Source organism: Lytechinus pictus, chromosome 14 (genome assembly GCF_037042905.1).
Source record: "Lytechinus pictus isolate F3 Inbred chromosome 14, Lp3.0, whole genome shotgun sequence".
NCBI classification, from domain to species: Eukaryota; Metazoa; Echinodermata; class Echinoidea; order Temnopleuroida; family Toxopneustidae; genus Lytechinus; species Lytechinus pictus.
This window is the reverse complement of record NC_087258.1, coordinates 10,099,607-10,124,726: the sequence shown is the minus strand read 5'-3', so window position 1 is coordinate 10,124,726 and position 25,120 is coordinate 10,099,607. Positions and strand designations below refer to the sequence as shown.

General features: G+C 36.3%; 1 protein-coding gene across 1 annotated transcript; it reads left to right on the top strand.

Moving 5' to 3' along the window:
• The first annotated feature begins 13,568 nt into the window (after positions 1-13,568).
• LOC129276668 (beta-1,3-galactosyltransferase 5-like) lies at positions 13,569-16,091 on the top strand. Its single transcript, XM_054913060.2, has one exon. The coding sequence runs from the start codon at positions 13,905-13,907 to the stop codon at positions 14,955-14,957; it is 1,053 nt and encodes a 350-aa protein (XP_054769035.2). The 5' UTR covers positions 13,569-13,904; the 3' UTR covers positions 14,958-16,091.
• Positions 16,092-25,120: the final 9,029 nt, after the last annotated feature.

Here is a 25,120-nt window from a genome sequence, read left to right as displayed (position 1 = left end):
TTCTCTCGCTTACTAGTAACCGACTCCTCTCTACCATTACCAGCGATTGTGGCCTTTTCTGCGTCCATTGCTCTTTTTAGTCGAGAGATGAGCGTTGCCTTAACAATTGAAAGAAAAAAGTTAAGACATGATAATGATTACGGAGGGAAATGTAGATAAAGGTATTTTTCCGCCTCTTCCTATCGGCAATTGTATGAAAATATAAAATAATTTTAATTTTATGTGACCGAAAAAGGAAGGTGGGATCATGACATCATAAGCCCACCTATATAATATGACGGCGTACGTATAACCGTTTTCGCAATGCTACATTAAAAATTCAACAACTTTTTTTTATCAGATTATGCCATTTTGTATGACACGGCGTTTTGCGAATGCAGGGAATTTTTTTTTTACTTTATTTATTTACATACATTTAACTATTTTCAGCCCGGAGTTGCCTTTCAATAAATCGATGTCAAGTGTTTACAGCATTGGTAATAGTTAAGCAGCATTTAAAAAGAAATATATATCCTGTAACCTTCAGTTCGAGGGCGACATGGACCTGGCAAGTGGGGTGCATGCTAGGGGTGCTGCGTGTATTATTCTCCATAGACAGCAAGGGCAGCACCCCCTGGAATTCTGATAGATGTGAAAAAAAAAAAGATAAATGTAACAAAAATGATCTTAATTTTGTATTGAGACCCTTCTTCTTTTGCGTTAGCTTGTTACATTTCTCAGGAGCAAAATGACCTTCATTTTTCAGTGCACATTTTTTTGAATATTTGTTTTCAGCAGGGGCCGCGGAACGGTTTTCAAAGTGGGGGGGGGCTGAGCCAAAAGTGGGGGGGGGGGACTGACCATGCAAAAAATCACAACAATATGGTAATTTTTACGTTTTTGTACACGGTTTTGGAAAAAAGTGGGGGGGTGGGGGCTGAAGCCACCCCAGCCCCCCCGCTTCCGCGGCCCCTGTTTTGCTTGTCAAATTTACATCAGCACCCCCAGTCAAAAATTGTTCCCAGGGCCCTGAAGATATATTAATCTAAAAATTAAAATAAACTAAAAACAACATCACGTCATTATTGTTACATCCAAAGTGGGCCCTTTTTTGTCCGATCTTTTTAGGAGTGCATGCAAAGAGTTGTACTACTAAACCCGCCATTTTTATCAGCATTGTCAACTTAAAAATCGCCATAGAACGTAAAATGAGATTTTTCAAACTGTTATAAAAAGCCGATGGAACTTTATAAAACTTGATTCCATATACCCCGTATTAAATTTGATATTTTCGCTTGGTTATTTCCAAGCATTATCCTCAATTTATCTGTAAAAATTAATCTCGACATTGCAATCATTTTGAGGCCTGGTGTTACAATAATAATGTACTTTTGTTTTAGTTTATTTTGATTTTTGAAATAATATATCTTTACACAATAAAAACGCCGTGTGATTATATACATCAATGTTTAATATATTGATACAACACTGTTTAATATAGTACAGTTTAGAGAAGTGTTTAACATCTCAAATAACAAAGTTGTAACATATTCCATCTTAAACAAAAATCAAGCGTGGTTGTTTAACATTTAAAATACATGTATAAACAGGGGTGTATAAAATCTTACACAACATCTGTGTTTGTTTTTAAAATTGCATCGAATCCAAACCAAATTCTATTTTTTTCATTATTTACATTAGAAAAGAAGAATTTTGTTTAGTTGGATTAAAAAAATCATTGAGTTATTACACTTAAATTCGTTTCAGTTTAATAATTTACTGTAAATCTACTGATTTGATTTTAGCAAATTGTATGTAAAATGCGTACAGGTCCATTAGTTGTGAAAAGCAGTTATGCTACCCAATGGGTGATTTCAATTTTCAAGTACGGTGTTGAAATCTGGTGTTGGTGTTGTGACAACACCAACCCCGAACACCGAACTTGAAATCACCCATTGTCAGTTTGCATAAAAGTAAATAAATTGATTTTTAAAAATGAAAAAAAAAAAACGGCCTTAATGAATAACAAAGATAACCCAGATCCAAATTTCATCGGTCGATATCTGTAAAGCATTTTACGGAGCAAACGTTCGTGGAGCAATAGTCACATTTTGAGGAGCAAATGTCGGCAGAGCAGTTGTTGCATTTTGAGGAGCAAATGTCCGCAGAGTAGAAGTCGGCGGAGCAATTGTCGTACAATCGGAGCATTTGCCAGCGAAGCAATTATCGGCGGAGAGAAAGTCGGCGGAGCAAATATCGGCGGAGCAAATGTCGTAGAAGCAATTGAGGTGGAGCATTTGGAGCAAATATCGGTGGAGCAAATATCGGTGGAGCAAATATCGGTGGAGCACATGTCGGTGGAGAAAATGTCAGCGGAGCAAATATAGGAGGAGCAATTGTCCGGAGCAATTATCGGCGGAGCATTTGTCGCATTTTGCGTAGCAGTTGTCGGCGGAGCAGATGTCGGCGGAGCAATTGTCATGGAACTGTGGGCCCATAATATAACGCAGTCATGACAAGAAACACGATACACAGCACAGGTAAATCCCCAAATTAGGAAAATCATTTGGAAAAAATCATCCTAATGCAATACCAGACATTTTTAATGAGTTACACGATCAGGTTCGTTTAATATAATTATGTTGAAGGAAACAAAATAATTAGAAAATAATCAGGATTTGTGCGAAGTTGTTCGACCCCCCCCTGTGAATATGATTATTTGATGTAATGTATTCTTAAGGGAGGGTCGATTGTGAGGCAGGGGCGGACCCAGTTTCGCAAATTTGTTGGGGGCAGGGCCCTGGAAACGATTTTCAAACAGGGGGCTCTGGGGTTTTTGTTCTGGGGTTGTTGTTAGAAAAATATTGACAAGCCTGACCCTAAAAAAAAAACAATGCGGGTATTGCTGTCATTAGGGAGCAATAAACTATTATTTTATTATTATTATCATTATTATTATTGCTTGTCAACCTCATTTCCTGGGGGTGCTATCTATGGTAAATAACATACGCATTACCCCCTGAAAAATCTTGAGGCTGCTTAAGAGCACCCCCGCTTTTTAGTGCCACGGGTGGATATTTCCATCCACATTGTCCCCGATCGACCAGGAAAAGCTTATTTTTATTTTCAAGAGGAAGCTTTCGGTACCTCTTAGCTTTACTCTTACAAAGAAAATCGGTTATCTCATAAGGCCTAAAAAAAGGTGAGCGGGAGGCGCGAGTTAATTTTTTTTTATATAATATACATATTTGTTTGTATTTAGTTTTAAAATTTGAACATTCTGAACAGGTTTTGCAATCGTTAACAAGATGCATATCATACAAAATAATACTTTCTTGATATTTGTTTTGAATTACGATTTTAGAACATGAATATCGGGACATTTGCGTACTTAAAATATGAACTAATATGAACTAATTCATTAACTTTCTTCCTTATTTTCTTGTCTTCTTCCAATTTTGTTCATATTCTCGTCCTTTTTTCATATTGTTGCGCCACCAAATAGGGGACGCGATCGCTTCGGGTACCCTGGATACGTTCGTTTCAATTTTGTATGCATTCTCAACATACTCCATCCTTTTCACACGCTCATTCTCAAATACATTTGTTTTTCACTAAATGCCAGAGGTAAAAATGGCAGAAGTAACTAGTGGAGCACCTCTGATAGTCTCGTCTGCTATACGCGATTTAATAAAGCACGAGTGCTGACTTTGAAAACAACTATCAAATAATTATTCACAAAAGCGCCATTCATGTAATAATATAATACTACGTTCACTGACCCTAAATGACATTTGACCTTGATCATGTGACCTAAGACTTGTCAGTGATATTTGATTATCCCTATGTCCACATTTTATGAACTATATCCATAAACTTTCAAAGTTATGATGGCAATTCAACAATTACCTCAACATGGCCAAAGTTCATTGACCTTGAATGACCTTTGGCCTTCATTATGTGTCCTGAAACTCGCATGGGATGTTCAGTGCTACTTAATTACTCTTATGTCCAAGTTTTATTTATTTATTTATTTATTTTGTTTTATTTATTTTATACTGCAGGGTAGGCCTGTTCAGCTCTTAAAACTGCTTTACAAAGGCGCCCTGCAGTTTAAAATACATGTCAAGATAACTATGAACAACAACAACAAACAACATCAAAAATACAAAATACAAAATATCTAACATCAGAAACAATTAACACCAAAATATAGAGTGGGAAGTGACAATTTAAACATACATAGCATTGTAAATCAATGGAATATCATTTCGCTCTTTATCAATTCGTATGAAAGGCTTTGCATATTTTTTTAAAAACTAACAAGGAGGTACAAGCTTGTAAATTTGAAGGAAGTGCATTAAATAATTTGGGTCCGACATATGCGAAAGATTTTCCTTTATGTTCAATTCTAGCTTTGGGAAGCTGAAGGGGGCATCGTAAAGAATACCGTGTCCTGTATTTCACGGGCCGTTTACATACTAAAGGTTTTAAATAATTTGGAACTAAATCATTCATTATTTTATATACAAGAACACAATACTGATATTTTATACGCTGATCTACTGATTGCCACTTCAGTGACTGCAACAAAGAAATTTGTGATGTATTATAATCTTTTTTCAAAAGCATTCTGGCATATTTATTTTGAAGTTTTTGTATCTTATCTAAATGTATTTTTGCACTGCTTCCCCAAGATGTAATACAGTAATCAATGTAAGGTAAAATCATAGAAAAGTACAGCTTCTTCATAATATCAATATTTTATGAACTAGATTCATAAACCTTAAAGTTACGATGGTAATTCAACAAATACCCCCAACATGGTCAAAGTTCATTGACCCTAATGACATTTAACCCTGGTCGTGTGACCTGAAACTCCGGGGCAGGATGTTAAGTAATACTTCATTATCCTTATGCTTAAGTTTCATGAACTAGGTCCATATACTTTCTAAGCTATGATGACATTTCAAAAACTTAACTTTGGTTAAGATTTCAATGTTGGCGACACCGCCGCCTCCGTCGGAAAAGCGGCCCTAGTCTCGCAAGCTCTGCTATGCAGGCGAGACAAAAATGGCAGAGGTAAAGGGGCATGCAGGGATGGCAGGATTTTTAACTAGGGGGAGGGGAAAGAAAATTTAAGGAGGCAGAGACGAACAAGAATGTTGATGATTGTGAAACAAAATCAAGCTAGCTTGAAGCGCGAGCTTTATATAGGCCTACTGATTATATAGACACAGGGAACCACCTTCATGTCCGTGCATGGTGGGTTCCAGGAGGACAGCCCGCATCAACAGAAACATGTAAGCTCTACGTGTTTCTGTTACCGTTTTTTAAGACTTTAAATAATCCGGTATTAAGATGATTCATGTTTTAAACATATATTTGTTCAAAACTACAACATGATCCCTTGGTTACTTTCACAAACTACTGGTACGCATACAGTGTATATCCGTTTTAAACATAACATAATGTAGGATGGTTACTTTGGCATTTGTTTATGTCTTCTATTATGTTTTCTTTGCCAGCTGTTTTACATTTATGTTCCGTCTGGATTGAGTTCATTTGCATTTCTCTTCAGCACTGCCCTTGCAGTCTGAACTTGGGTTATAATGAGTTTAATTATATTCAGTTGTCATTATCCGCTCTGAATTCCTTTCCTCCCATTCTCTTTTGTCATCTGCATTCCTTCTCTATTCAGGTGTTCCACTCAATCCATCCATCACATGACTCCTTAGGTTCTATTTTCATTATTACATAATCATCCAGACATCTTTATAATCTTCATCTCCTAATTCCTTATTGGTTTATATTATGAATTGGATATTGACATTTCAGTTTGGTTCTTCTATTTTCTTTAATTTCATTTGTTAGCTTTAGGTTAATTTAAATAATGTTATATTCCTGTAGCAACAATTTTGATGTGAGCAGGGAAGGCCAAAGGTATAAATAGAGAGAGATCATTTTTATAAAGACACAGACACGACAATGCAGATAAATCTAGTCTCTTCGTATAGTTTTTTTTCTGTCTTCTGTTCCTGATAATGAACATATGGTTGCTGTTGAGTTCCTGGTTAATGGTGTTTTGATCAGATTATTAATTCATCATCTTCAAGTATAGGTGTTTAGTTACAAACCCTACAATAATGACAGTGACTGATTGAGAAATACACTCATACACTTGTGGTGAATATGTTCTGACTTATGGAAGCGATCTACCACACTGGAGCCTATCATTAGTCCCCCACCCCCTAAAGTATTTATTTTCGAAAATAAGCCTCCTGCCTTTGGAATTCCCATTATAGTCTCGGTGATTGGTGAAAAATAATGTTCAGAAAATGGTATACAAGCATGAAAATTGGCGCAAAGGTAGAGTAAGTTATCCTAAACATTTTTAGTAGGGGGTGCCAACGCGAGTTTCCCAAATATAGCAAAGGATACTAGGTAACATATTTACCTTAGTAACCGAGCTTTATTGGGCTTGAGGAACAGTTTTACAAGCAATATGTCACATAATTTTTATCTAAAGCATATTTCTTTGTATCACAACACTTTTGATCCATTTATTCATAGCAACGGTTTCTATGGGATCTTTTTCGATAGCAACAATAGTTTATCATAGTTCAGATCATTATAATTAACTCAGAAGAGCTCAGAAATTAATTTTGGCCCATAGATTCCTTATGTGATGAATGTTTCCATAGGTAGACCAATGAGCACCAAAGCAAAGGTTGCTAGGTAACATATTTCCTCAATAACTAATACTTGTAGGGTGTTTTTATGATTATAATTTTTGTGAGCCACCACATCTTTTCTATTTAAGCATTAATACATTAATCACAACAACCCAGGAACATGTATACCATATTTACACGCCCACGATAAGTACCAGTTGCTAAGTATCATGTTTTCTGCAACCGATTGTTAAAGCAGGCCGTATAGATTATTAATGCGTTTAAGAGGTATAGATTATCAATGCGTTTAAGAGGTACTCATACTAGTAGATGCTTAAAAACGTAAAACCTTGCACAAATTAAACTACCTCATGATATGGTTCATATTTCCAAAAACGATGTCTATGGGGTCCATATCATTGGCATAATGATACTTGTTGCATGTAAGAAAACTCACCTTAAAACCAATCTTTCTCCATTTGGAAACCATGATTATTAAGAATTAACCTAAACATCATTATGTAAAAGACGAATCATTGATCAAATTATTTGGTGTCTTTCATAGTAAAGGGTTATTTGTTAATGTTTGTTATTACTACATTGTTACATGCTTATCAATGAATGATAATAGACCTCATGATTACTTATCTGAGCGATAATGACAATAAAGGTAGAATTGATCGACACTTGTATCATCAAGAATCAAAAGTCCAGAAACTGTTGACATTCTGTAAATTTGTGGCTATCTATTTTCCAAGGCGGCCCTATTAATCACTTTTAAGACCCTGTATACCTACACATGCCCTTGGAAAGAATTCCACAAAATAAACATTTAACGAGTGGTCACTCTTGTAGAAGAATGGTAACAAGAACTCACCAGAAGGTCATGGTTCCTACAACCTAAACATCTCTGATCTTGGAGAGGTGAAAGAATGACCGCCACGAATTGATTCAGTCAACTAAGTTTAAAATCATTTAAAACACCAAAATATCGCCAGAATGTAATTTCCGAATGGGTGCTTGCATGGATACCATTTTATTATGGTATTATTTGGAATAATAGACAAATAAACATAGCAGGTGTCAGTTGTTTTGTGAAGGAATTGTTCAATATTGGTGTTTGGTTTATACAAGATTTATTTGATGAAAATGGTCAATTAATCCCTTTTATAAAGTGGCAACAAATTGGCTTTAAAAACTATCTTCTTTGGCGTTCAATTGTTTCTGCTATTCCACAGACAGTTAAAGCTCGTTGTTTCGAGAGGCGACATATGTTAAAAAAGTTAGATATTTGTATAGTTTTTGGTAATAAAAAAATATTTATATCAAAATTGTCAACCAAGATCATAAATATGATATTAAAAGAAGATAAATACCAAACCCCTACTTCTGAAATATATTGGAGATCAAGGTATGATATAAGTGAAGATGATTTTAGTTTTATTTACGAGTTGCCTTTTAAAGTTATTCCAGATACAAGAACAAGAATATTTCAATATAAAATAAATACAAGATGCTTACTAGTAAATGCAAAGTTAAAGAAAATGAAAGTTGTAGATAATGAGATGTGTTCTTTTTGTAAACAAGAACAGGAAACAATTGAACACCTGTTGGTAGAATGTTCGCATACTCGAGATTTTTGGAATGAATTTCTAAGATGGTGGCATACTAAATTTAAAAAAGAAATTATCCAAGTAAAGGATGAAGAGATTTTATTCGGAATGAAAAACAAGCAAGATGTGTTATTGAATCATTGCCTTATTGTAGCAAAGAAAATTTTATATCTGTGTAGATATATTAATATCCTTCCTTGTTTTGACTTGTTTACCAGTAAATTAAAACAAGTGTACCAAACAGAAAAGTGTATTGCTTATAGGGACTCTACTATGTATAGATTTAAAAAAAATGGAGTCTATTAGATTTTGGGTAATGTAGACGAACAGACCTGTATTGCTTCTCTATGTTTCTTTTCTTTTCCCTTTGTGTTTTTTGTTTTGTATGTATTTTTTTTATCAAAATGTAACCTATCCATACTGTACATTGTTATTTTATATGGTTATTAAACTTGTTTTGTAATATGTGTATGAGATGGTTATACTAAATAAAAACGTTAAAAAAAAAATGCAGTTTTGATTTAAAAAAAAAAAAAAAAAAAGAAGGTCATGGTTCCTACAACCTAAACATCTCTGATCTTGGATAGGTGAAAGAATGAACGCCACGAATTGATTCAGTCAACTAAGTTTAAAATCATTTAAAACACCAAAATATCGCCAGAATGTAATTTCCGAATGGGTGCTTGCATGGATAGCATTTTATACCTCGCTAACAGTAGTCGGTCGCTTGAAAGGCCTTGGTTTTACCCCTCCCTTCCGTAGCCTGAAATGAAGATATTAGTTCTCCATGATGTCCCCGGACCTAATGCTACGTGCAGGAGTTGATTTTTGACTTGTCATTTCCGTCTCCAGGTGTTTTGACTTGGATCAATCCTGCGCAGCTCCGGGATCTATCATGAAGTGAAAGATCTGTTAGAGTTGATTTGGGTCATTGAGTTCCGTTTCCAGGCGTGTTGGCCTGGATCCTGCAGCTATATATGATTGATCTATCACGACGAAATCCTGCAGAATTTGATTTGGACCCGTCTGTTCTGTTTCCAGGTGTTTTGACCTGGATCAATCCTGCATCTCCAGGATTTATCGTCACGTCAAAGATCTCACAAGAGTTGATTTGGACCGGTCAGTTCTGTTTCAGGCGTGTTGGCCTGGATCCAGCAGCTCCGTGATCTATCATGACTTGAAAGCTGTTGCAGAAGTTGATTTTGACCTGTCATTTCCGATTGCAGGTGTTTTGACTTAGATCCTGCAGCTTCAAGATCTATCATGACTTTAAAGATTTTGCAGGACTATACGCAGCTGACTTTCTCACATACATGTGAAGCACTTGTGATATCAGGTTGTCTGGACGTGATCCATACTCGGCGACAGAACAGTAGCATTTAGTTCTGATATGCTTCTTTCTTCCATATACCTCCAATACTTCTTGGCATGTCCAAATCAAATAGAAATGATTCTGCTGGTGGCACTATCACTTTGTCTCGCAATATAGTGTCCTTATGGGAAGAAATGTTTCTTACACTTCGATTGATGAAAAATTCATCTTCCCATCGAATAGGATGATGACTGTAACTTTCTTGATGTATTCCTCTGTTGCCTCTAATATTCTTTGCCAAGCATAATGCATGATTCACAGTGGCTTTGCTTTCCCCTATATGATTAACCAAGAAAGTCTTAACTTAATTTTTTGACAAAATATATGCCCAAATTTTAGAAGGCATGTGCGACACATTAAATGTACGTTCGATTCATTCGCTACAATCGTACTTGAAGTCCCAATCTATTGGAAAATGTACAGCTGTACATTATTTATCTTCATTATCTAGAAATTACGGTAAGATATCGGTAAATGACTACTGCCCAGCATTATAATCAAATGAAAAAAAAGATACATACAGTGGCAATTGCTTCTAAATCTTAAGTAAACTAGATGCTGGAATATAATGGGCGATGAAAGAAGTAATCTCAAGCAGGTTTGAAGCTAAACCAACACATTAACACTGCTTTCTATTTTCAAATCATACTTTTTGGTGACCTGGTACAACATACAATATATTACAGTCTACTGCTTCATCTTCATGATTTGTAGGATGCGGCGTTAGTAATTAGTGTCAATAAGGCCTACAGAGATCTTAATTTCTCTCAAAATATTTTGTTGTATAATCACCAAATGTACTGCTTCATTACATATTTACAAGTAAAGTCAACGATGCTTGGGCTGTTTCAGGTCTGCTGACAATGATTCAACGCTATACAGGGAACATACAGTCAATGATTGTTGAGGCTGTTTCAGGTCTACTGTACATGCTATACAGTGCATATGCAGTCGATGATGCTTTAGGCTGTTTCAGGTCTACTTTACATGCTATTCAAGTCAGTCAATAATATCAAAACCTTACTGACAAGTAAGTGTGTGGGCATTACATCCCAATGAAGCGATTAGTTCATATCAATCAAATTTCAGCTCCCCTTTGCCTTCAAAATTTAGTGTCTTTCCCAGTGTCCCATGCCACATCCACTACAATACCCTGTGTCATTTTCATAACAGGAGAGATCTTATATAATTGTTTAATAGTAAGCATATTCAATGACCCAGTAATGATTTTTTTTCTGTGTGTAAGCTGTGTCTTGTTTGAGTAAAAAAAAGTATGAAGAAAAATAATGAAATTATGTACACCGAAATTAGGTTTGTTACCTATATACGATTATTATGCAGATAATTTTTGGACTGCATCTGAACTCTTTTGTTTATATGAGATATTCATTTTAATTCCAAGTTTCATACTTTGACCAATGTTCTAAACATATTCTCATTAAAATATTATGTTCAAATGTTGTATTCAGGAATAATATCTATAGTTTCTATGGAAAATATGTTGCTTAGCAACTGTTGCTATACATGGTTAGAATGCTGCTTGATATGTGATTGTGAAATTGGCGCTTAGAAGTCAAAATATAGTTTTAGAATTAAGATAACACCCCCAAATTGGTGGTTGCTAAGGTAAATAAGTTACCTAGCAACTGTTGCTATACAAAGAGAGATCAGGTTGGCACCCTCAGCTAAACATGTTCAGCCCTATTTACTCTACCTGTCAGCCAAATTTCATGCTTGTACCATAATCTGAACAACTCTTGCTATTTTTTGCACCGATTATCTAGACCAGCCAGTCTCAATTAATTTTGTTGAATCTCCAAATTTCTTGTTGAGAATCTGGACTGCTCCACAATCCAACACGCGAACGAGTGAAATATTGTGGTGTGTGTGTGTGAGGGGGTTGCAGGACGTAATAGCATGAGTAGGAAGCCTTTTAAATGGCCGAGAGGGGTTTTAAATCAACAGAAGGTATAAAAATACCAACATAGTACTACACAATTTATTTAAAAAAAATGATAAGTGACTTGCTCAAATTAATGTTTATTATTATGTTTCTGTATTAAATTTTGTTCTTGATGAGGTTCATGTTTGAAAAGCAAACCGGGTATGGTGATCAGCGGTAGAGCGTCAGTCTCATGAACGAGAGGCCGAGGGTTCGAGCCCCAACATAGTCATACACAAAAAAAAGTATAGGAATGGAACCTTCTGCCTTCTTGCTTGGCGCTCGATCAGCATTTAGATTGGAGAAGGGTAGTAATAACATACATGGAAATGCAGGGCCCGCTGCAGTTCCCTAACCGAAATGGCTACCCTGAGTAAATAAAACGTAATTGTCATTATTATTATTATTATTAAAAGCACTGTTCACATATGTACATAGTCTTTGTACCAATCGTAAATGAATACATCAAGAAATAGAATAAATAAGAAGAAGGACGCCATCGATCCTCCATAATAGGGTTATCGAATGCTAGATTACACATAATCAGAGGAAATCAATAAGCATTTAGATTTCAAAAAGAGCTGAGTTTTTATCTTCCCTTTGTAATAAAATGATCAAACCTCAATTCCAGATTAATAGTAGATCAAACTCTTATTTTCTCGTGTGTTTTTTCTTTTTCGATACCGGCTCCCACGCGCCACTCCGCAAGGCTCGGTGCGCCACCATTTGAGAATCCCTGATCTAGACTATTAGTCGGTTCAACTTGACAGAACTAAAGCTTGCCTCGAACGTAGGTGCTTTTGGCTTCGGGGGGGGGGGGGGGGTAAAAACACTTCCCCACTTTGCTTTGTCAGTGCAAAAATTATATCATTTTACATACTTGAAAAAGCCCCCACCCCCCCCCTCCAGTGTGAGTCCAGTTGGAAATTACCACAATAAAACAACACAAAATACTCATCTTCCCCTTTAGTTTGATATACATCGGAGCGTCTGAAAGTGTTCAGTGGCCCATGTAGTCAATGAGTGATCACGAATGAAAAGAAATCACTACACCATTGTATACATTCATTCATGGACGGAAATCTGTCGCCAAAGCCCGGGGGGTCACTTCCATTGACGAGTGGATACCATGCGCGACCATGGGGTCTCGAAAAGCACCCTAAACACGTATTTTCCATATTCTGATAATGCACCCCTTAACAAGTATTGGCGTCTGAAACCCTACCCTTATCAATTATTGGAAACAAAACGATACTCTTGGCAAGTATATTCCCTGAAATAAACCCCTAAACAAGTACAGCGATATTTTATTGTTATGTCACGGGTCCGTCGGTCGTCGGTTTTACCTTTAGTTTTAATACACACCATTTGGTTTAGTACGGCCCCAGCTTCCACACCTCGCGCAAATCGGACTCTAAACACGCAGTGTTGGGGAAAAAAGGACATCCTTTATAAAACATTTTAATTTTGTTTTATCATCCCCGCAAATTTGACCCTAAACACGTAGCTTTCCTAGCAAAATAGATACCATTTTTTCATTATTTTTGTGTTTTTGACATCCTTATCACGTTACGTACGTAACGTGCCCTATCTTGAAAAAGACATCCTTTTTACGTGTTTTTCTGGTCGCGCATGGTATCCACTCGTCAATGTAAGTGGCCCCCCGGGCCCCAAAGGTAGGGGGATCAGGGGCTGGAAACTTTGACAAGCAAAAAAAAAGGTTATCACCCAAAATATAAGGTCATTTAAACCCAACAAAATTGACAAGCAAAAACAAAAATGTTTTCACCCAAAATGTAAGGTCATTTAGTCCAAAATACATGTATTATTTCGATTGTGAATGATGTATTTTTCTCCATCATAAATGACCAAAAATAGTAGGAGGTACATTTGATATTGCGCCCCCTACTATTTTTGGTAGGGGGACGCGTCCCCCTCCCCTCCCCCTGGGATTTCCGCCCATGCATTCATGAGAATGGAGAAGATTTCATCGTCCCTTATATACCCGGAATGTGTTTTATTGTTGAGCATAGTGCGTGCGATTTCACACTCGTTCTAGGATTGGGCGAACGTGCATGGACCAACACTAAAAGGATTGCCAAGCTGTTAAACGTTTTGTGACCGATCCCAAAAACCTTCAATAGAGATTCTACTAGGAAATTTACTTCCTGGAATACACATTTCAAACAAAATTATTTATCACTTCATCTTAAGATTGGTTTGGAAGAAATCGCAGCATTGACCCTTTTTCAGGAAGAGTAGACCCGTACGGACACTGGAACAATTTCTTCGTCAGCGCCAGGCCAGGAAGCGAGTGATAGATAATGAAGAAATTATTTTTGATTTTGATTATCGCTTTTAGCATTGTTCAATTCTACATTTACAGCGGAAAATCAATCCTGAAGTTAACAAGAGAACGGTTTATAAGATCGAATACTACCAGTTTATCTGATGAATATAGGCCTAGTACGATGAGAACATTCCAAACAGAACAGACGACACCTCAGACGACGGCTTCGGTTCCTTTACTTGGGTGGTTGAAAGATGTGCATTGGAGGCCAGCCCCAAAGCTAGATATATATGACTATTTTATCAGTCCTTTTGACAAATGCAAGGTGGAGAGGGGTACTATCACGTTACTGGTGTTAGTCAAATCAGCACCGGGCAATGGCCAACGGAGAGAGGGGGCAAGGCAGTCCTACATACGAGGAGCGGCGGAGAAGAACGTATCAGCCAGGGTAGTCTTTGTCATTGGAGATTCTGAAGATCAAGGAGAAAGGGACAACATCCAAAAGGAATCTCAGACACACGGGGATATCGTGGGAATTGGATTCCATGACAACTATTACAACCTCACCATCAAACTCATCATGAGTTTCAAGTGGGCGATCAACTCTTGTAACAGTGCCTTTGTGTTGATAACTGATGACGACGTCGTTATTGACCTCGTCACTCTGGTCAACGACCTCAATGCTATACCCCAGTCGGAGCGCGCCAAGATCGTTATTGGGACGAAGGGAGTCGGTTTCAGTCCGCATCGAAACACCGTCAGCAAATGGTACATCCCTGAGGAATTCTATCCCAACAAGGATTATCCACCATTTCCATTCGGACACGGATACGTGATGTCACACGAGGTTGTGGAACAGCTTGTTCAAGTTTCCAGAGAAACACCGGCACTGATACCATTTGATGACGTTTACTGTGGTATCCTGCTTGACAAATTGGGCGTCACAATCCTCCACCAGCCGGTTTGGTTCAAAGACCGCCACCCGGTAAAGCATGAGCAAGGTTATTTAAAAATTGAGGTACCAGTGCCGCAAATGAAGACATCTTGGGAAACGTTTGAGGTGGATATAGAACATGTTAAAAGATGAGTTACTGCATGGTGGGAACGTTACCGTGGTTTTGTTTTTAGTTTGATGTTTTTACTTGTTGATGGAATCTAATTATCGTCGTTAGCAGCCGCCATCAATCCTCATCAATACATTTTTCTTGCATTTTAACAATTGTTAAGAAGCAGATCATCATTCATATCTATCAAAGCAATAATGTTTAATCATCATTCCTGATCATTCATTGTACCTTAAGGCTATAAGATCCATATTTGCATACAACAAGATATGCATATAACTTGAAGATATGGATGTGAAGATGAGCGGAAATCTGAAAATAATGTCGACTTATTTTACATCCGATTTTTTATAAAATTTCCAGTGCTATGCTTATTTGAATTCTTTTATATAATATGTATACGAAAAACAATATTTTTGTTATGGTGGACTTGCCTTTATCATGTGAATGGGAATAATCGATGCCTTAATTCGTAATGATTCATAATTTCCGCTTGATATAAATACTGATTATAATAATATCGACCCAGAATGGATGTGTACAATAGAACAACTGAGGAGTCGTATTCTGTTGGCACATACTCTTAAAGGTTGAACACTTTGACATAACGGCAAAAAACTTCCAAAATGACGAACGAATTTGAAAGTGTACATAAATCTTGAGGAATTATCAATAAAAAGTCGATAGATTTGAACAGTGATTTATTTTTTTGAGAAGTTTTGCAATGTAAAATATTATTTTACAAAATAAGGATAGAATAAATTGTCTTGCCTGAAATAAATCAAACGAAAGTGTATATAAATCTCGAGGAATTAGTAATAAAAAGTCTAGATTTGTACTGTAATTTATTTTTTAGAAAGAAAATTCGTTTATCATGCTAGATTACTCGGAATCGCTTTATCCACCCCTAATTTTTTTAAGTGAATTACTGCAATGTTAGGGAAACTTGTTGCATCGGAAGAAGAAGCTGCAATTTTTTTTTTTTTTTTTTGCATTTGCGCTCTCATCTGACGTTATGACATTTTATGAATTCATTTTTTTATTCATAATTTTAATTGCACGTGTCAAAATTGAATCATGGTTAAGAATATTTTGTGTCTGAGGCATGTTTACACGCCATTGGTGAAGGATGAATAAAGAGTTATTTGTGTCCAATACATGCATGTTTTTTTATATTCTCTTCACATTTGTCTCCATTTTTAGACATAAATCCTCGACAATAATTCACTCTCAGTTGTAAAATGTTCTTCCAGCGGGCCCTGCATAACAAATGAACTGAACTGAATTGAATTGATTTTTGACAACTCTTTTCAGCAGGATAAGAAAACTTTCAATTGAGAATAAGTTGGCAACTGGCGCTCCATAAAAGCGTGACCTGTTAAAGTTAATCGAGGTTTAACTAAACCATGGCCAGACCTCTATGCATGGCCATCAGAATACCACCCATGGTTTAACTCTTCTAATTATGGGAAGCTAAAACTGTCAAAATTTTTGTGAACAATTTATTTTTTCTTATGTTCATTGAACTCTTTCGTCAGGCGAAAGTAGTGAGTAAATCTAATTCACTGACCATTTCCAGTGAGTTATGAATGTTTTTTAGTAACACATGAGCTGATATATTGAACCTGTACTGTTAAGCCCAGTGCACACTATGCGATTCGTTGTGATCCGAATTAACATAAATTAATTGTAATAATATCTCATATGAACATTCCAACCAATAAAATCTTAGCGATCAGAGTTCAGAATAGTGGTAAGACTACTTAAATCGAAATTCAGTCCAGTTCGAGCCTCCCTGTAGGAATAAAAGCAAATTTAATTCAAAATCGTAGGCCTAATGACGTCATCATCGGCTGTGAATTGAAGCCGATTCTGACTTTAGGCCTACTCCGACTGCGGACCATGGATTGCCACAGAGCAAAATCATGAGGATAATGAGAAAGGAGAAGTAGGGGAGCAGATGAGAGAAGGGGAGATATCATTTAGGGAGAAAGAGTAAGCAAAGACTGATGAGAAAGAAAAAGTGCGGGAGAGAGTAGGAAGAAGGTACAGGCAAGGAAGAAGGAATAAAAGGAGGAAAGAAGGGAAGGAGAAGAGAAAGAGAGAGAGGGGGGAGACGAGTGTGGAAGAAAAATCAGCCTAGTTACACTGAAATAGCATTTTGCCTCTGCCATGTTTTCCTCTGCCATTGGTACTTCTCTCAATATACTTCTGCTTTTTTGGCCTCCGTCCTTTTTACCTTACAAGCAAATTTTCGAATAAACATAACTTTGTTATTTCTTGACCATTTTCTGCGATTTAGCTATCAAATTAAAGAGCAGATATTGAACTTTTTATGCATGTGATTTTCTTTTTGAAATTTTGATACCCCCGCCAAATGACTTTTTGCTATCCTTTATTCATATTGTTTTTACTCACTCATGCGTGGATGAAAAATCTTGTATGTTATACCAAATAAAAGAAGACATTCTAAGCTTTACAATGATGGGTCATTTGTCTATTGTATTTGTGATTAAGTTATGATAAATCATCGCTAAACCTTGCTTTCGTTTTTTTGTGGGACGCACTGTATAATTATGTCGTCTATATAAGGTCAGCAAAAATATGACTGACTAACCTAAAATGTTTCCTAAAGGTAATTGGTTATACCAGCTTGGCGTTTACCAGAAAAAAACTGTTCTGCCGAGTTCCTACGGGAGTTACCATATACGTCAATTTGGAAAATTAATTTGCTCTATATACGGTAGATAGCCCAGTGACAGCGCTATACTGTGACCATCCAATTTATTACATTGATATAATCATTTACAATGTTGAAAAGGTGATGTAAGAATGTTGAATAGGCCTATAGTAAGCAGCATGGGCGGGGATCCATGGGGACGGGGGACGGGGCACCCTTTAAATTTTGTACAGCAGCCTATATATAGGGTCGTATCGACCCCTTTCCCCTAGAGGGACCACAAACCTCATGAAATTGCATTATAAGTAGGTTATGATTGTTATGATCTATAGCTTAGAAAAAAGATGAAATTTTGAAAATCAATAACACAAAAACAAGCCTAAAACTATTTTAAAAAAAAACAAATTAATAGGAAGACCTTGTAGAAACCTATTTGCAATATTAAGTAGGACATTTCTATAGAATAGAAATTATCTGTGACTAGAAAGCCCAATCAATTTTGTTGCGCGGGCCTTAGAATATAATTATAGTCAATTTTATAAGCATAGGTGACATTTACGCGAATTCTATTTCAATTTCCTTCATCGTGAAAAGCAGTTTAAACGGATCAAATGAGGCTTTAAACCCTTTGAGTGGGTTATACATCGGTTGACCTGACCATGAGTACAGCTCTAACTGAACACCCACGTTGATCTCAATGATCATGGTTGAACATAAGTCATTTATCTTACTAAATAGTACGTTCATCGATCTTGATCATTATTGAAAAATATCCATCAGGAATGACGAAAGTGGTTGATAAAACTACCATTTCAACAATGGAAATCTGCAAAAGCGGCTTTCAGAGGCTTAATTCGATCATGGCATAGAAAAAGTCAATTAACTGTTTGAGGCGATAAATGAATTGGGAACGGTTAAATTAAAGCCCAATTGGTTCTGGTAAATGATTCAGTGGTGTTGGAGGTGGTGGTGGATGCGGGGGGGGGGGGGGGTTAGATCTTTGATTTAATATCGGATGATGCGATGCTGGCCAGAAAATGTAATAATGTGTTTCCAATTACAATGATAACCACCTACAAAAGGCAAGTGGCAGAGGTATGTGTCATTGGAAAATTATACCTTTTATTAAGTTATAAGGGATCAACATTTTAAAGCATGATCATTCTGTTTTCTGCGGGTACCAATTGACTTTCAGCACTAAAAAAAAAGTTGCTAAGAGGCTGTTTAATGGTTATCTACCATGTGAGCTTGCAAAATGTGTTGCTACCTATTTTACTGAACGTTTTTAGAGTGAGGGTGGATGTACTTTTTTTCATCCTGAGCGCCAGTTGGAGAAGAAAATGACGGAATGGTAATGCTTTCTTCAGTGCATGCTGATACATTGTCGCTTTAGATTGGCGTACAAACGTGTTCACACCAGCCTTTTTACTATGGAGTTATTTTGTGTGTGTGTCTATAGTTCAGTTAGATATTACAACACGTTTCGTAATTACATTTACACCCTTTTACACTCCTTAACTCCTCAGGGAAGGTCCTCTACACACTTAAAATGCTGGGCAACATACTGTCCACTGTTGGGTAATGTATGTTGGTAAAAAATATATACATTCTGGGCAATTATTATCCGATTGAGCAAATTTTTTACCCAATTATTAGTTTTTGTTACCCAATTTGGGCAGATTTGAACCCATAGTTGTGTGGACAGTATGTTGCCCAGGGTTGGTTAAAAGTTGGGCATTTTTGCCCAACTAGTTTAAGAGTGTATGGGGACATCAGCCGGTGTTGGTTTTAACACTCCAGGGCCCCGTTGCATAAAATTTATGATTATGGTAATTTGCATGGAATCCTTGATTTTGATTGGATGTTGATCATCGTTACCATGGTAGTTACCATTGGATGGCAAAGTTTTTATGCAACGGGTCCTGGTTTTACAGTGTAAACTTTATTTCTTTCTTTCTTTGTACATTGGAAGATGGACCCATTTCATCTTTGGGATGTTTTGGTCTTGATAGTACTCGGTCATCCCTTCTTATTCATCCCCCAGTGCAGAGGTGAGTACTGATCCCGTAGTTGCCAACTCTACCGCTTTTGGCGTTATTCTACCGCCCTTTTACACATTTTGACCGCCAAACGATTTTACTTTTCATTTCCAGAGAAACTACCATGTTTTTTTTCTTAGAATATTTTGATAAGAATCCCTAGTTACCGAAAATGGAAGGTACGATGTTACGAAAGGTACCTTATGATGCTTTCAAGACCTGTCAAATGCAAATTTCATTCTACATAGTTGTTTTTTTTCTCCCTCTGTCTTACTTGATATTGCATAGACCCACTGCATTCATGTTATCAGAGCAGTGTAGATGTTAGATGATTGTGCATGCGATGTTTATTCAAAATGCAGCCACGCAGGGGCGTGAGGCTGAAATCCCCCACCCCACTTCTAAGAATTGAAGATACCCATGTAAAATTCAGATTTTATATTTGAAACATGCGCCAAAAGGGGGAATAGAGAGAGATGCATGGGGGATTTGTTTTTAATGTTATTAGCTAACAGCAGCATTTCGCTTAATGTCAATATAACTTGTATTAATATTTTTAATGCTGATTTTCTCTCTCTTGATTACGCCTCCTTGAAAACAGGGATGCATAATTATATTTTTCAGAGTGTAATAACACAGCCCCTGATTGTAATCAACGCGCAATATCTATATATCTATTTTTTGTCAATCAGTTCTGTACAATAATAAGTTACTATAGAAAATGTATAAGTTAAAGCTTAATCTTAGATCTTAATTCGAAAAATTGCAGATATACCGGATGTCAAACTTCTCATTGTATGAGATTCTAATATTATGTGTATCCAAATTATATCAAAAATGATTAATTGAAAGAACGTATTTTGGATGGTATACAGTTTGTTTCTTCACCGCGGCAATTCAACCATAGGTCTTTCCTTTTGATGGCATTATCTGAAGAGTCTATGGGTCTATTCACGCGTGAATCTTGAATCATCATATGATGATTGCTATTGCGCTATTCGTATAAGAGTAGGGGGAAACCCCGGTGGTCCACCTGCATTCCCCCCAATCAGTTATATCGGGAGGAGAGACCTGCGGGTCATAGTGATTCAGTTCGCTTTTCGCCTCCCAGGCACAGATGACGCCAAACAAAATAATAATAATAATAATAATATTGTAATCGTGACTGTGATCAGCGTTCGTGATTCTAATCATGTTCTAGTTTAGTTTCACACGGGCTAAATATTTGTCACTAGCCTTGTTTTTCATTGGAATCATCATTCAAAGTACGATTTTTTACCGTGTGAAAGGGCATGAAGGGCGCGGGAAGGGCGGTATAACTGTACAATTTCTTTGCCACAAACACCACCCCCAATTTGCCAAATTTGCATTCACTGTTCTTCGCGAGGAGATAATGGAATGCGGTGTAAGGGCATGGTTAACCAGACACATTCCAATTCATGGGAAACTAGAAAAAGAAACAGGGAATCTATTTTACATACATTATCTGTTGCTATGGTTTTGCACTGGCGTCATGATGTGAATTCAATTTTTTGTTCAAAGGTATGTGTATTCGGAGTGTATGTTTCTAACCTTCATAACATAGTACGAAACCCTTAATCTGATTCTACAAAGCAACAGTGGTCTATTAGGATACAAACCCCATGTCCACCATGCTATTGAATGTCCTTACAGACATTCCGGAGTCATTCAGCCATAATTTTTACCAACCAACATTGTTAGGCCATTGTGATACTTAAAGGACAAGTCCACCCAAACAAAAACTGGATTTGAATAAAAAGAGAAAAATTCAACAAGCATAACACTGAAAATTTCATCAAAATCGGATGTAAAATAAGAAAGTTACGGCATTTTAAAGTTTCGCTTCATTTCACCTAACTGTTCTATGCACATCTCGGTCGGTATGCAAATGAGGAACTGATGACATCACTCACTCACTATGTCTTTTGTATTTTATTATATGAAATATGAAATATTTTTATTTTTTGGTCATTGCCATGTGAAATGAAGTTTCATTCCTCCCTGAACACGTGGAATTCCATTATTTAAACATTTTGTGCTGCAGGTAAGGAAGTCCTAATCGTCAAATTCGTAAAAATTGAAATATTGTATAATTCAAACAATAAAAAACAAAAGAAATAGTGAGTGAGTGACATCATCGACTCTCTCATTTGGATGTAACTGGCTCGTTCATATAACTATTTTGTTAAAAATAAGCGAAACTGTGAAATGTCATAACTTTCTTATTTTACATCCGATTTTGATGAAATTTTCAGCATTGTGCTTGTCTGATTTTTCTCTATTGATTCAAATCAACATTTTTCTGAGGTGGACTTGACCTTTAATTGTAAGATTTAAAAAAGGATAAACAAAAAATGATAATATTAGTGATAGAGAAATAAATGAATAGGTAAGTAAAGAGAGAGAAATGTTTAATCCAAACCGAAAGGCTACCGGTAATTCTGATGGATGGTTCTCTTACATGTTTGGTTAAAGGTCAAGTTTAATGTTGACTTGAATAAATAGAAAAACCCAAACAAGCACAACACTTAAATATTCATCAAAACTGGATGTATAATAAGAAAGTTATGACATTTTAAAGTTTCGCTTAATTTTCACAAAACAGTTATATGCACGACTCAGTGATAATGCAAATGAGAGAGTCGATGATGTCCCTCACTCACTTTTTCTTTTGTTTTTTATTGTTTGAATTATACAATATTTCAATTTTAACTGACGTGACAATCAGGACCAACTTGACTGAACCATGCAATTTTAAAACGAAGGTAATTCTACATGATCAGGGAGGATCTAAGGGAACAATGAGTAGAAAATGAGAATATTTCATATAATAAAATACAAAAGAAATAGTGAGTGGGTGATGTCATCAGTCTGCTCATTTGCATACTGACCAGGATGTGCATATAAATGTTGCGTGAAATTAAGTGAAACTTGAAAATACCATAACTTATTTTACATCCAATTTCATAACAACTGTCAGTGTTATATTTGATGGATTTTTCTCTTTTTAATAAAATCAACATTTTTCTGTTGTAAAATTGTCCTTTGAAAACGTCGTAATAAGTTAGTCATCTTTGAACTGTTCAAGCAAAACTGAAAGACAAACAAAGCTTATTATTAACATATTCCCCTTAAAATTTGAAAATGTATTGTGTTCATTTTTCTAATGTGAGCAAAACAGAAAACAAAACAACACACCTTATAGTGGCAAGTGGGATAATTTTTCTGTCTCGTTGGAATATGATATAGGCATATATTGTTGGAAAAGGATTTTCTAATTATAGTTCATTGATACATTGCTTTTTCAATTGATTTATAATTAGTCCAGTGGTCTGTTCTACACCTACATAGTTGAGTTATACTTTTGGCTGTATATATATATAACGAATTTGAAAACTGAAATGGAAGCAACAAAAAAGGTCATTTCTGACATAGAAACTAGCCTAACAAGTACATCTGGTCGTCTACTCGCCATTGAAAAAGATGACCTGCCCCAGCTACGTAATAACATAGACAAGAAGATTGAGGAGCTTAATGAGAAACTAACCCTTGGTGAAATTCGTGATCGGAAACTTAATTTGTTGGTGTATGGAATGCCCCCCCCCCCCCAACTGACGAAAACATATATGACACAGTTCATCAATCAATTTGCTTCTTCATGAACATTTCAAAGCAGGAAGCTATTGTAGATACCTCTTGTAAATGCCCACCGTCTGCCCTCAACCCCCCGAGGAGATCGTAATTCTAACCGCCAACCCCCTGCGATTATCATCAGATTCGGCCGCATGATGGACAGAGACCGGCTTCTTCAGGCCTACGAACGACGACCGCGCCGGGAGCCCGACCCCCCTGGCAGCAGAGCCTCCGTCGCCTTTCAGTCGGGTTTCCATCCGTACGGATTTGCCTCCCAGCATGAAAAGAGAAAGAGGAAGATTGGCAGCAATTGCATACAACATTCGTAAGAACAATAACCTGGCAACCAGGATCAAAGTCACTGGAACCAAGATTTTGCTACAAACACGCAAACCTGTAAGGAATGGAGGCACGCCAGATCGATGGGCTAATTGGTCCGAGTAATCTTCATCCAAGAGCACCCATGTAATGTATTTGATTTGTTTATACATCATAGTCATATTTTATTAACTTATTAATTTGGATGTGAGTAAACTACAATTTTTTCACATGATCATTTCGCTAAATTTTGACTTTTTATATGTAGTAAATTGCATACCACGGTTCAACATATACATCTTGACATAATTATGCCCAGTGAAAAAAATTCGTCCGTATGAGAAACAGGTTTTACTTCTGGAGTTTACTCAACATTTCGCATTTGTTGATACCAGATTTCAGTGAAGATTCCAGTAAATGCATACCAGGCACTTACCTGTACTTTATCTATGCTGATGGAAGTAGCAACCAGATAGCATTCTCTTTTCTTTTAAATATCAATGAAAACTTACATCTCCATTTAAAGCATAAGAATTTTTTCTCTGGGGCCTATTAATTTACACACAAAAAAAAATTATAGTAAAACATATGTGCATTGAAAAATGTGACTCTTTTTTGCTAAAATTTACGGGAATTCTAAGTATTGAACATCCTTAAAGGTATTGTTTAACTTTGTGAGCAGCCGATTTAAAAAATTCTCAAACCAAGATGAAACATGTGTACAAGTGCATGTATTAGAACTAATAAACCCTGAAAACAACCATTATTGAGAATGAAAAGCTAAAACTACAAGGCAAACCCCGATTTTGTAAATAGGCGTCTTAAAGACGCCTAAATAGTACACATAAGTGTATGGGATGAAATTAAGATGGTGTTTTCGGTCACTTTATATTTCAATTTTTGAAGCACTAAATAATTATTTTCGAACGCAATTTTTTCTGGGCTTCATTTTTGTAACATATCACAGACACAGGTGACAAGTGTGACCTTCTAGCTCAGATTTTTTAAAAGTCAAACCAATGTTAACCAATCACTTTAACTTGACTAACTCCTGGCGGTGCTTGTATTCATATAGTATTCTCATTTTCCTTTAAATTTAAGTAAATTTAAGTAAAAATAACCATTGTAAAGAGGTGAATGATTTTGTAAGGTATAACTTAGAATTTTAACATAGGCCGTAGAGTAAACATTTCCTTATTTTGCTCTTCATGAAAGCATGTATGCGTAATATACAATGGGAGAGAAAGTATAGTGCTATGACTGTATGATCTTTTTTTAAGATAGTAGAAGAAAATTTTCATCTAGATCTTTTTTTATAAACCCCTCTGAATTAAGATTCAAAACTTCAACTGAGTAAAATTTGGACATGCTTAGTGCCGGTTGAAACTTGGAATTGTTTTTTCACCCTCGTGGTTTTAATTTTTCAACATAATACTCTATGGGCATGATGGGTTCACAATCCAATAAACAGATGGTCATGTGCATTATAGACTTG